Source organism: Crocodylus siamensis, chromosome 6, assembly GCF_052110815.1.
Source record: "Crocodylus siamensis isolate JL-2025a chromosome 6, ASM5211081v1, whole genome shotgun sequence".
In the NCBI taxonomy this organism is placed as follows: domain Eukaryota; kingdom Metazoa; phylum Chordata; order Crocodylia; family Crocodylidae; genus Crocodylus; species Crocodylus siamensis.
In genome coordinates this window covers 74,607,083-74,620,197 of record NC_143400.1, presented here as the reverse complement: position 1 = coordinate 74,620,197, position 13,115 = coordinate 74,607,083, and the positions used below count along the sequence as shown (strand labels likewise).

The 13,115-nt window shown below is 41.3% G+C and overlaps 1 protein-coding gene across 3 annotated transcripts in view; it reads right to left on the bottom strand.

Moving 5' to 3' along the window:
* The window catches only part of KCNAB1 (potassium voltage-gated channel subfamily A regulatory beta subunit 1), a 304,726-nt gene that overhangs the window by 31,459 nt on the left and 260,152 nt on the right, over positions 1 to 13,115 (bottom strand). For all 3 annotated transcript variants that reach the window (XM_090052779.1, XM_090052781.1, XM_090052780.1), the window contains exon 8: positions 6,416 to 6,502. In XM_090052779.1, the coding sequence (XP_089908905.1) occupies positions 6,416 to 6,502 (87 nt within the window). The remainder of the gene's footprint in view (positions 1 to 6,415; positions 6,503 to 13,115) is intronic.

The following is a 13,115-nucleotide window of genomic DNA, read 5'->3' as shown; positions in this document are numbered from 1 at the left end:
GAGGCTCAGCTTCCTCTCCAACCCTGCTCCATGGATTCCAGATGCAAGCAGAAGGAAAGAGTGGAGACCAGGTGGGCTGAGTAGGTTGCACAGGAGAGATGAACACTGCTAACTTCTTCACCTCCTTGAATCTTAAGGAGCCAGTCACAGCTGAGGCCCATCACAGCTAATGAAATCCTTATCAGCATGACTCCCATAAGCCTGGGAGTCAGAGATGGTAAAGAAACCAGGGCCTTCACATTCACTATCCTGCAGAGTGCCAGGGTGTCCCAAGTTTGGAAGCTTGCTCTGCAGCCTACACCTCACTCCCTTAGTTCTCTTCAGTAAAACAACAGAGGCTGAACACTGCATGGAGATCTTTTGGGATATTTCCTATCCTAGGACACGTTCTACAGACCCTAGCCCCGTGCAAATGTTTTACTAGAAAAAACTTCTGTGGTTTGCTGGGATTATTTTCTATGCTAAGAGCTAGCTCATCCTTAGTCATTGCTACTTAAAAAAGGTAAATTGCTAAATCAAACTGTTCATGGTGCCTAAAGTTGCAAAAGTTCCAAAAAGCATTTTCCCATCCAGAACCCAGATACTTTTTGTCAAAGAACTAGTGTTGCTTATCCAGAGGAATTATTATTCAAAGAAGTGAAAGAAAAACATACTTTTTAAAAAGACAGGTGAAACACAGATCCCTGATAAGGAGCCTTGCGCATACCATGACTTTCCACTGCTGTTTACCGAATTCTAGAGAGTTCAGATTCTACATCCTGCTTTGGACTACTGAGCAACCAGCTCAGACCTGGGACTCTGGTATGAGCCCATCACTACTTATTTAGATAGTTCTTGGAATTCTAATACAGGTTTGTAAGTTCTTCTAACACACTGTGCTGTTACATTTTCATAGTTCATCGTTTCATAGTTGGTAGGGTCGGAGGGACCTGAGCAGATCATCTACTCCGACCCCCTGCCATGGCAGGAAAGAGTACTTTTCATCTGAATGAATACGGTCCTTCATTGAAGTCTGGAGCAAATCCTCTTCTTTAGTCTCCTCAACACCTGATTTTGTGTTATAATAAAAATGTTTCAGTATTTGGGATACAGGAAAAAGACTTTTTGGTAAATACTAGGTTTTAGTTAAGCAGAAGGTATTCCCTCCCCTCAGAGACTACAATCATCTGGTCAAATACATTTCTAAATGTAAACTATTGAAAGTCTTCCAATAAAAATGCTTCAGGCTCAGTTATCCATGCCCCTAGGCACAAGAGCTTAAACTGATCGCTATGAACTTAAACACACTGCAACAGTTGGGAACAATCTAGGTTTGACAGGGCATGGGCTAGATGATTAGGTGTTTCTAATTTCTATGAAATACTCTGGAGTGCTTCAAAAATTCAAATCTGTTCTAGGTCACACGCAAATTGAATTAGACCACTTTAATCCAGTCCCTCAAGATGATGTATGTATTTGACAAAATCATATATCATACAATACATTTTCCAGGCCTGAAAGTTTTCTAGTCATCAGAGATCACAGATAAATAACAGGTGTTGTAGATGAGGAGAATTAAAGTGGATTCTGACGTTATTTGTACAGTACTTGCCAGCATTTTGTCTCTTTAATCAGTTCTGCTTTCTGAGTTCGTTAAAATGGACAAGATACATATAAAACAACCTCATTAAAATGAACCTTGTTTGTAACAAATCCCCAATATTAACAATCCCAAGAGTAGGAACCAATTTTTCACAATTATAATGCAGCAAATTGACTAACCCTATTATAGCAAACACCCTATTTTAATGAACTTTTCTTGGTCCTTTGTAGTTTCATTATAATGAGGTTGTACTATATTATATATATATAAACAACCAAACCAACAGGGGAAAAGAAGGGTATAAAGACCAGAGAACTTTATAGGATATTATATAGAAAATAAATCTCTTAAGTTTTTGGAATGTGGGTAAATCCCAAAAGGCTGAGAGGTCAGGCCCAGAACTTGGCTGATTACTTTGAACTATCAAGATCTTGAGTCTGCAAAATATGACCATCTTTTCCTGATGTGATTTTAATGCAAGATTTTTCAGGATTTCCATTTCAGGCTGGGAATACCACAGGATTTCCTTTTGCAGAATTTTGGCAGTTGTGAATATTATGGAAGAGAAGCAGAAAAACCAAAAGGTTAATATTTCTGATCTTCTCAGTGAGTGCTCTACTGTTAATGAAAAAGGCTGATCCTTTTTCCTGAAGATAGTTCAAAGTATGAAGTACAATGTCTAAATTATGCTTGCAAGAAATTCAGGTTAGGGGAGGAATACTCTAGCTATAAGGCATTTGTTATTCACTATTTATGGATAGATATGATTCCCTACGTTTTGGCTATCCATAAATTAACAACATGTAATCAAACTGTTTACTGATTTTTCTCCTATTCTGGATCCACCAAGCCAAAGAAAACCTGCTCTCCCTATGATGCTACCTCTGGAAAAAAAACAATGGACACATTAGGAGTAAGAATTTGAAAATGACTGTGGGATTATTTTTCTCTCCAGGAAAGTTTAACATACATTTTGTATGCCAGATATTGCAGAGCTGACAGATGGCTCAGCAGATGCTCTGGGATAGAAGTAGCTTACTAGGTGAATCAAAATCAAAATAATAAAGCAAGAAGTACTTGAAGGGAGTAAACGCCATACCATTCACAGTCAAAGCTACCGTCTTTGAAAGAAATCTCACCTAAGACCTTAGTGTTATAGCAGTACAGCATGCTGTAGAATTCCAGTTCTCTTCCCGCTATTTCAAATAGTGTTTCATGATTCAAACGGAATCACTTTCCTTTTCTATTTCTAGATGTATAAAAACTGTCATTAGGGCCAAAGGAGGAACATGAATGGGACAACATTTTGTTGTAGACTATATTATTAATCCTTTCTATTCAATTAATCTGCTTTATGGTGTACATTGATCCATTTAGAGAATAAGCATTAAGGTTCAGAAAAAAAGTCTTTCCATGCTTTTATGGCACTACGTAGCAAAGTGCATTCAAAAATATATGTTGGTATCTTCTAGGTGCAGTATCTTAGCAGTATTTTGGTTTGAGACAGGCAAGTCTTTGAGAAACAGCATGTTAAGGAACTTCTTGTAGCCTGTCCTCAGCAGAGAAGTCAGTTTGCTTAAATGGGTACCACACTAGATCATTGGAGATGCTGCAGAGTAGTGAAAAGGCCTAAGTACAAGACAGGAGGCTGCTTTTATCTGACTTATGACATTTAAAAAGAAATGCTGCCATATGCAAGAAGGAGGTAGGAAGAACTTTAGCTTTATCTGACAGGGATGAAGGGGTGGTAAAAATGAATTCCTTTTTTTAAGTGTGTTTGAGATCTGGAAGAGGAGGATGAGCTCTCTAGCTGCCACTGTAAAATCCTTGGATTCAGTGAAGAAAGTTAGCAGGAAGGGCAAGGGAAGATTAAAGTTCCCAAGGAAAATCCTGTTTTGGAGTCCCAGGATTTTACATTTACCAGAGCCCATCAACTGTTGAGCTCTGCTTCTTACAGGTGAGACCGGAGTGGTAGACTTGCATGACAGTCTGGCACAAGAGGTACACACAGTCACAATGGGTGGCATGAGCTCACTGCAATGGCAACATTTGTTCTGGGAGTTGCATGGATTTTTACCCCAGGGCAGAGTCAAACCATGCTGAAAGGGGTGAAACCTGACGGAGGAAAATCTTCATACAAACAGTTTACTTTCTAAAGCAAAATGTAAGCGGGGAAGCACAACTATGAGGTAACTCGTATTAGCATTCCAAATCCTGCAGTTCCACTGCTTTCTCCTGCTATTTAAAGCACGATGTAGGTGAGACTCCTTCTAGATAAATATCTGAATTAAATATACGAAATCTGAACTGTGTTGGTTAGCGCTGACTGGCCAAACCGTACACTATCATTTGTATTCCTGTAGTACCTAGACAATCTAGTCATGGGCAAGGACTCCCTTGTGCCAGGCACTATTTGAACAAAAAACAAAGGTATTTCCTGGGCGTGTGTTGCTTGGTTGGATGTAAAACTCTTCAAATTAAATTTCTGGTTTTTAAGCTGTCTTGACACTGCCTCAGGCATGTCAGGGAGTATCTCAGTAAGGCATGCCATGCCACCTTGCACAGCCTACCTTCCAAAATAGTTAACAGCCACTATAGTTTTGTGCATCACATACAGAAAGCCAGAGCTTACTGGCACATGCTCAGCACTGTAAAGTTAGCTACTTCTGCTTGTGAGGTTGTGCTCATGGAGCAGACATGATCTGCGTGAGGTGGTGTAGGCGTGTTCCTAGGCATTTATGAATTTAGAATTCTCTTTCCAAGAAAGTTTCACTTAAAATGTGCTGCTTCTGTGATCGTGACTGCAGGTAAAGCATTTTGTAGAATGCTCCAGAAAGCAACTGTAAAAGGAACCATAAGCCAATTCATGGAACACTTTTGCAAAGTTTTCCCATCTGCCATAGCTTAGATGTTCTAACCTGGTAAAAGTTGGTAAAATTTACTTATTATAGGTTTCTGTCTGAGCAGTGATCATATATTTAAACAGACCTGGCAATAGTAAAAGAAACTCGGAAAGGCACTTCTGGGTTATTCTCTTTCGGCTCAATCAAGAATATAAACATTATAACAGTCTTGGATACAAAGTGCACACGTATAAAATACACTCTGTACTGTTACATTATATTACAACTGACTGAGCCAAAAGGTCATTTCTGCCTCCAAGACACAATATGTTGTTTTCTTTGACCTAGTAAATCTCCACTGGTCTTAAAAACCTCAGGCCAGTTTCCTGAACCTGTAGCTACAGGCTGTTGTCAGTCAGTGTAATGTTAATGCAATCCACACTTAGGGTTCAGACTGATTTAGTTTTTCTTAACAAACAAGCATCAAGACCTCTGAAATTCAAACTACAAGCTTAGAGCCAGGTTGTTAACACTTTGGGGATGTTTGGGAAATTTACTTCCTCATGACCCATGGCAGATTCAGACTCCCCAGATTGCAAGCTTTAAAAAAAAAAAAAAAAAAATTCTAGTTCTTGTGGTAGAGAAGATAATTTGACTCTGAACATGGATAGGGCCATGTTAGTTTGAATAAATGCCTAACATCTAAGACAAAAGTAAACAGTCTCCATTAGACAGGGTACTTACTCCAAAGCATAGTAGGAGGGGCCACGTTTTCAGGTGACGGAGAAGTACACTAAAGCACGTAACCAGCTATATCAGGTAAGTAAAGTAGCAGGTGACAACTCAATAGAGGGCAGAAATAGAAGTGGTCCAACTGCTGCCAACTTCAGCCACTGCTGAACCCGAGCTTCTGTCAGATGGGGGAGCTGGTATGATTCATGCAGCCACCAGAGGTCAAGTCCTTATTATTTAAGTTATACTTTGAAAACGTGCCAGCGAATGTGTCGCTATCACTCATTTAAATCCTACTTCTGAACAGGCTGACCTTGTAAATAGATGGTAGTAGATGAAACTAATTTTATACCTCTTCCTGCTTGGATCAACCGTTAAAAACAACGTGGCCTTCTTCAGAGAATGAGTGAGATGAATCTGGCTTTAAAGACTTCTCATCAAGCTCTCTGATATACTAAGTACTGCATTCAATTCATACCGTTCCATACTATGGGATAACACAACTGACTGCCCGAGTAAGTATTGATGTACCGTTCTGACTCTGCATCAAAGTCAATGGCAGTTTTAGATTTCAAGCGGAGTTGAAGAGAGGCCTATATGGGTAGGGGATGAGAGAAGAATGTCAGTAGACCTCAGCCCAGAAAATATGTATTTTATCTTATATTGAGAATAATGTTAAGGGTATTGGGTTATGCAGCCTTCCTGTATCAAGCCTAACTGTGAATCTCTGCTTGTCATGAGAACCTCTGGCACTTTCATGAATCGTTCCACTTAAGTCAATGTGAATGGCTGCTTCCCAGTGGCAGCAAGGCATTTACAAATTGGCCCCAAAATATATGAACCTTTATGGTCACAAGCAGGTTTCAGAAACCTAAACAGGCAAGAAAATATATTATATTATAAGAAAATACAAGTAGATTTAATTTGGCATGAATATGTTCATGCTATAAGATTCAAATACAAGTACATGTTAGGGTTATTTGGTAAAATTAGGAAAAAGGAAATAAACTTGGAAAAGTGAACGGCTTTTTAGCCACCATAGGGAAATAAAATATCCTCAATTTTCTTTTTTTATGAGCAATGAACTCATTTAGTTTAAGTGTAGATATTTAAGACTCCACAGTATCATCTGTGAGACATTTTAATCTGCCCTGCCTGAATTTTAATAAAAGCAGATTTTCATTTTCTAATATGATAGGTGTAAGCCTCTGAGCCAAAATCAATCACATTAAAATCTTTTATTAAAGCTTTCACTAACCTTCCATGGGGGTATTATTGTCTGGTCGATTTGCAAAGACTACATCCACATACTCAAGTTGCAGTCTCTGGAGAGAGGCCTTTAATCCTAGAAGCAGCAAGGGGGAAGGGGGGAGGGGAGGGAAAGAAGCCATGCTATTAGAAACAGCCAGATTGATGTTTGTTGTACATCACCAAAGAGTAACCAGTTCCAAAATATCATTGTATTGTACTACTTCATAATACCCACACAAATGGATTATATTGTCTCACGTTTGCTGTGTACATTAAAAAAAATACTTCCTTGGATTTCATGCAGAATTTGTAGCCCTCCACAAGATTATTTCTTAATTAAACTTAAATTCAAATTGGAAAAGACGCACATTTATCAACTGCATCCTGGCAAGCCTGTCAAATTGCAGCCTCCAGGGACAGAGTTCAGAGTACTGATTTTGTTTCACAGTTAATCTAATCAAAATCATGTCACAGAGTAGTTCTATGTAACCCCATGGCATATTACATTGGTACTGTTCCACATAATTAAGCTCTCCACTCCGGGGACTTCTAGATCTGAAAACCTAGAGGAGAAGAATCATGCCGTTCTGTTATATATTGATGATTGCCAAGAAAATATAATACTAAAGATAACTTGATACTGAATAGGGTCTTTAAGATTCACCTTTATCAGGTAAGCAGAATTTAGCCTTGTATGGTAAAGGATCATACTATTTAAATAGTAAACTGCAACCAGCTTTACTCCTAATGTTGCACAGGAAGTCAGGCTATACAGAATGGAAAAGTAGAGTTTCATGGCTTCACTTTTGGCACTGGGAGTCTGAAGACAGTTTTGTTCAGAGAGAGTCTGAACAGAATCTTTGTTGCACTGTCATTTCTTCACCTGTAAATGCTTCCAGACTTCACAGAAGAATTGTGAGACTTTTTTTCCATGTGCTTTTCCCCAAATTTCTGCCACCCCCATGGTTTAAGATTGACAGTGGGATGGTACCATAACTATGTAATGTTCTGTAAGGTGTTTACGTGGCTATAAGATTAATATGCAATCAGTCTTTTAGCACCCACATAGTGTATTATAATGCTACATTTAGTTTAAATAAAAAGAGAGGCTAAAAACTCCTCAGCGGGTGTGATCTGGTATAGCTTCAGAGGAATAACTCCTTAGCTGGCGTACATCAGAGCTATGCTAGCTATAATATAAAGTCTAGAGGTATTTATGATGACAAGTGTAATGGTTCAGATAACTGATAACATACAAGTTTCACAGACCTCACATACTGTATCTTTTCATGCAGAACCCAGCTTATTTGAATTACAGTTATGAAAAGCAAACAATTATTTCTGTAAGCAATTGAACAAACCGTGTCTATGCTATGAATCATGGCACTTAAGACTTGTTTGAAAATATCTAAAAAATGTGTGCAGTTGTACAATGAAATACTGCATTCAAGCTTCATAGATAAAACACCCTTACAGTGATACCACACATGGATACATTTTGGCTCTAATTAAATGATAATTGCTACTGTATATTGCTGATATAGTTTATTATGGAATGCAAAGCACTAGCATGTTCAGAGGCAGACAAGGTTCCTTGGGTAAATCTGATATTTTTTATTAGACCAACTCAAATAGCTGGAAAAATTCTTCTTTGCAAGCTTTCAGGTACAAATACCCTGCATCAGGCTGAGGAAGCATCTGCAGTTGGTGTGTGCTCTTCCTGGATGGAATGAATAGTAAAGAAGCCAGAAGTCAGTGTGCTTGCAAGAATACCAGCCTCTGGCTTCTTTACTATTCTTTCCATCCAAGAAGACCACACACAACTGCAAATGCTTCCTCAGCCTGATGCAGGGTATTTGTACCTGAAAGCTTCCAAAGAAGAATTTTTCCAACTATGAGTTGGTCTAATAGAGATATCAGATTTACCCAAAAAACCTTGTCTGCCTATGTCCTGAGACCAACACGGCTACAGCCTATACCCCTGAAGCATGTTCACTGAGAACTTGAACTTCATCCCTGAGGACTTAGCACATTGCTTGTTTTATTTCCAAAAAGATGCCAGAGGTTTCCCCTCCCCGCCTCTTCTCTTTTGCATCTAAAATAATCAGCATCTTAACTGGAATCAAACAAAACTGTTTTCTACTTAACAAGTTACCTGCAAACAGAGTGGCTGAAAATGTAATCCTTTGCTATTCATAATTATGGGGTGAATGGTTTCATTACACAAGCATATTCTAGTTTGGGGTTTCTTCACAAACTATTTACAATGACATCTCCTTTGCATTTTCTCTTCTAATTTGCTGTGTATGCTGTATAACTCATCACTTAGGTCCTATAGTCTTGTTTTTGTATCTTGACTGGATGACTTTAAAATAAAAAAAAATTTAAAGCTAGTCATTGGGAATAGATTGGGCACAATTACTTCTGAAATATATATATATTTTAAATGCATACTCATATGTGAATGTATATTTGAACAGAATTCCCAACACTTTTGCTTTCTATGAACTTTTCTAAATAAAAAAAATCATTTGTACAAGCATTTGTGAAAAGGAGTTGAAATTTGAATGAAAATATTTAATTGTTCTTTGAAAAATAAAAAGGTCCTTTGTCAAATCCTTTGTAGAAAAAAAAGGTAACCCTGACATTTTCATTATTTGCTTTATTTTCCATGACAGTTTTCACATTTTATCAATAATTTTTTGAGCCATTTCAGTTTTGTGATAATGGTACATGGGCCTATGAGTCCTGCAAAGTACGTTTGAAATTTCCATCACTCTAGTTGAGATGGTATTGATAGTAAAGACCCCAAGTTATGGGTTTGATTCAAAAGTACATTTCTAAATGGCCCCTTCTCTCAGTAGTTAGTGAGGGTGTAATTCTGTGCTGCACTTCAAAGAGACACAGCACAGAGCTCACAGTCCAAAGAGAAAAGGGGCTGGGGTGGCTTTAAGTCACCCTTGTGTGCTCCTGGTTCTGGCTGCTTCCCCGCCTCTTCTGGGGCTGCAGCACGGGAATTATCCCAGCGGTGTCGTGTGGCTCCTTCCTGATGCCCCTCTTGCCTGTCCCGACACTTCCTCTACACCTGCATTGTGATGTGGTCTTCAGAAGGTGACTTACAGCCCTTCCATATTGCCATCTCCGGGGTAAATCCTCCTTTGTGAGGAACTAGGGCTTGAAGGATGTCATTAAGTAAAGTTCTTATTTTATACAGCATAAAGAGGATAAAGCAGGAGGAGGATCCCTCCTCATGTATTTTTAACTGAAGCTCTCCTTGGGTGTGGGTGTTTTAGCGGTAGCTTACAGACTACTTACAAAACCAGACTTACTGTACCCTGTGATGATTTCAATTGCTTGGTAGAAGTAATGTAGCTGTGGGCAAGTACCATAGTGCAGGCTGCGGATGTAATATTATATAGCTATTACACTTACAACTGCTGGAGTTTGCATTTACAGTGGCTTCAGGAAAAATGCAGATAATTTAAAACAAAACTGCTGATTTCACTTTTTATTCAGGAAGCCAACTTAAAAATCTGAAGAAGCTATTTGGATGCTGCTGCTAGCAAATATTATGCTTTTTGGGGGTTTTATAATTAGTTAGAAAGAGCTATTCTTTAATTATACCTTTTTTGTGCTGTTCAAAACAGCCACAGGGGACTTTCCACCCTAACTGATTTCTGTAGGACACTATTTCCAAAAACCTACCACTCAAAATGTTAAGACAAGAAATCTTTCTGGACCTCAAATTTTATATTAAGTTTCTCAAGAGACATGCCCAGTCATGTAGAGCAACAGTTTTTATTGCTCGTGACTCAGATTCAAAACACATTGAACTTTGGATCATGTCCTTTGTTTGCCAGTGCAAAACAATATCAGTAATAGCATCATTTGATACAGGAAATATGCTGAATCTGCATCCCAAGGAGAACAGGTAAGTAAGAACACAGCCCAGGATAAATGACAAGGGAACATATTGGACATACTGATATTTATTTACTAAATATGCAGCAAACCACATAGTTTCACAGTTGTTTCATAGTTGGTAGGGTCGGCAGGGACCTGAGCAGATCATCAAGTCCGACCCCCTGCCATGGCAGGAAAAAGTACTGGGGTCAAACAACCCCAGCAAGGTGTTCGTCTACCCTTGTCTTAAAGACCCCCAGGGTAGGAGCCAGCACCACTTCTCTTGGAAGTTGGTTTCAGATCCTAGCCACCCTGACAGTGAAGTAGCGCCTCCTGATGTCTAGTCTGAATCTACCCTCTGCCAGCTTGTGACTGTTATTCCTGGTCACTCCTGGTAGCACTCAGGGGAACAGGGACTCCCCAATGCCTCGTTGACATGTGCCAGGATAATCCTCTCAAAAAGCTTACCCAGGATCGAGGTAAGACTAACTGGCCTATAGTTTCCTGGGTCCTCCTTCCACCTTATTTTGAAAATGGGAACCACGTTGGCCCTCTTCCAGTCCTCTGGCACCACACCAGAGCACCACAAGTGCTTGTAAAGCCGTGCCAGGGGTCCTGTAATGACCTCAGCTAATTCCCTCAGCACTCTGGGGTGGAGATCGTCTGGACCAGCTGATTTAAATTCATCCAGTCCCTCCAGAAGTTCCCTGACTAGATCCTCACTGACCCTTGGCCTGGGTGCGCCTCCCCTGGGGGCTGAGGGGGTCCCAGTGGGGGGGCTGATCCAGTCCCTGCTCAGGAAAATGGAGGCAAAGAAATTGTTAAATAGATTAGCTTTGTCGTCTGGTGTGACGACCAGATTTCCTAGCATGTCTTACAGGGGCCCCATGTTATCCGGTACCTTCTTTTTGCCCCCTATGTATTTAAAAAAGGACTCCTTGTTGTCTTTGATCTGGGAAGCTAGTCCCAGTTCCATCTCTGCCTTGGCCTCCCTGACTGCCCCCCTGCAGCCCCGAGCAACCACAGTATAGTCCTCCCTGGTGATGGCCCCTCTCTTCTGTTGGGGGTGCGCCTCCCTTTTAGCTAGGAGATATTCCTGGATGCTTTTGGTGAGGCATGGGGGCTTTTGCGCCCTCCTGCCTCCATTGATCCATGTTGCGATTACCTCCCTTTGGGCTTGGAGGATCGTCTTCTTGAGGAACGACCACTCTTATTGGACAGCTGACTCCCCTCCCCTCCCCTCCGGGACCTCAGTGCCTCCCCGACTATTCTCCTTAGCTCATTGAAGTCCACCCTTCTGAAATCTAGGGCTGCAGGCCTTTGCCACCTTGTGCTGGATGGTGAATTCCAGCAGGCGACGATCACTGTCGCCCAGGTGGTCGAGGACCCACAGCCCCCTCACCAGGTCATCCCTCGTGGCCAGCACCAGGTCCAACAGGGCATCTCCCCTGGTGGGGCTGTGCACCTCCTGGGTTAGATGGAGGTCCTGCATTTTGGCTAGGAACCTACGTGAGCGGTCAGACCTAGTTGACTGCTCTTCCTAGCAGATGTCTGGAAAATTCAGGTTACCCATGATGACCATGTCTTTTGACCTACCTACCTCTGTGAGCTGACTTAAGAATTCCCGATCTAGCTCTTCCCCTTGATTGGGTGGTCTGTAGTAGACCTCCACTGTTAAGTCCCTTTCCCCTTGACTGCCTTGTATTCTAACCCAGAGCACTTCAATGTGCCTCTCCTCTGACCTTGTACTACTTGATGAGGATGTATATTCCTCCTTGATGTACAGTGCCACACCCCCACCTTTCCTCCCTGTCCTATCCCTCCTGTACAGCCTATAGCCCTTGATATTCACCGTCCAGTTGTGCGCTGGGTCTCAGCACATTTCTGTGAGCCCCACCATGTCTGGGTTGGTGTCAGCTAGCAGGAGGGTAAGTTCCTCCTGCTTGTTTCCCATGCTATAAGCGTTTGTGTAGAAGCATTTGAGGCCTCCTGAAGATGTGTGCACTGGCCCCCTAATCTCAGTAATGCCCTAGCCCCTGTTGCTTACCTGGGTATTTGTTCTGCTTGTCAGTCTAGGCTGGGCTGTACCTGTGGGTGCCACTTGGTTTAGTGGCCCAAGGCTTCCTCCGCCCTCATCTTCCCCTTCTCCCAACGAGCCTAGTTTAAAGCCCCTGCTTTATACAGCTTTTGCGATCACTGCCCAGGGCACAATCTTACAGTAAAAATCAGCCAGAGGAAGGCTGACACAACCACAAATGTAGGTGTCAAATTCTGGCCAATGCAAAAAACATTTTAACAAATCACCACTTTGACTTCTGATAGTAATACATTTATATAACTTCCAAATGAAATTAAAGCTGCCTGTTTAGGTATGAATGGCTATTCCCTGTAGAGGAGAGCTCGAGTAGAGAAAAGGGGCGGGGGCAAAGCTCTCTATGTCAAGGAGAGCTATGTGTTCCTGCAAACTGACATTGGTGACCATGGTGGATAACTGGGAACCCTCTGGATTAAAATCCATGGGGAACATGGCACAGGGGACACAATGGTGGGAGTCTACTACAGACCTCCCAGCCAAAGTCAACAGCTTGATCAGGAGTTCACCAGGGAATTGGCTGAGGCTGCATGCTCCAGGTCCATGGTTGTCACGGGAGACTTCAACTACTCAGACATGTGATGGGAAGAGTGCTCGTCTTAATCCAAGTAGTCACAAAGCTTCCTCTCCTGTGTGGATGACCTCTCTCTGACACAAGAGGTCTACGGGCCAATGAGAGGTAAAGCACTGCTCAACCTGGTCCTGGCAACTG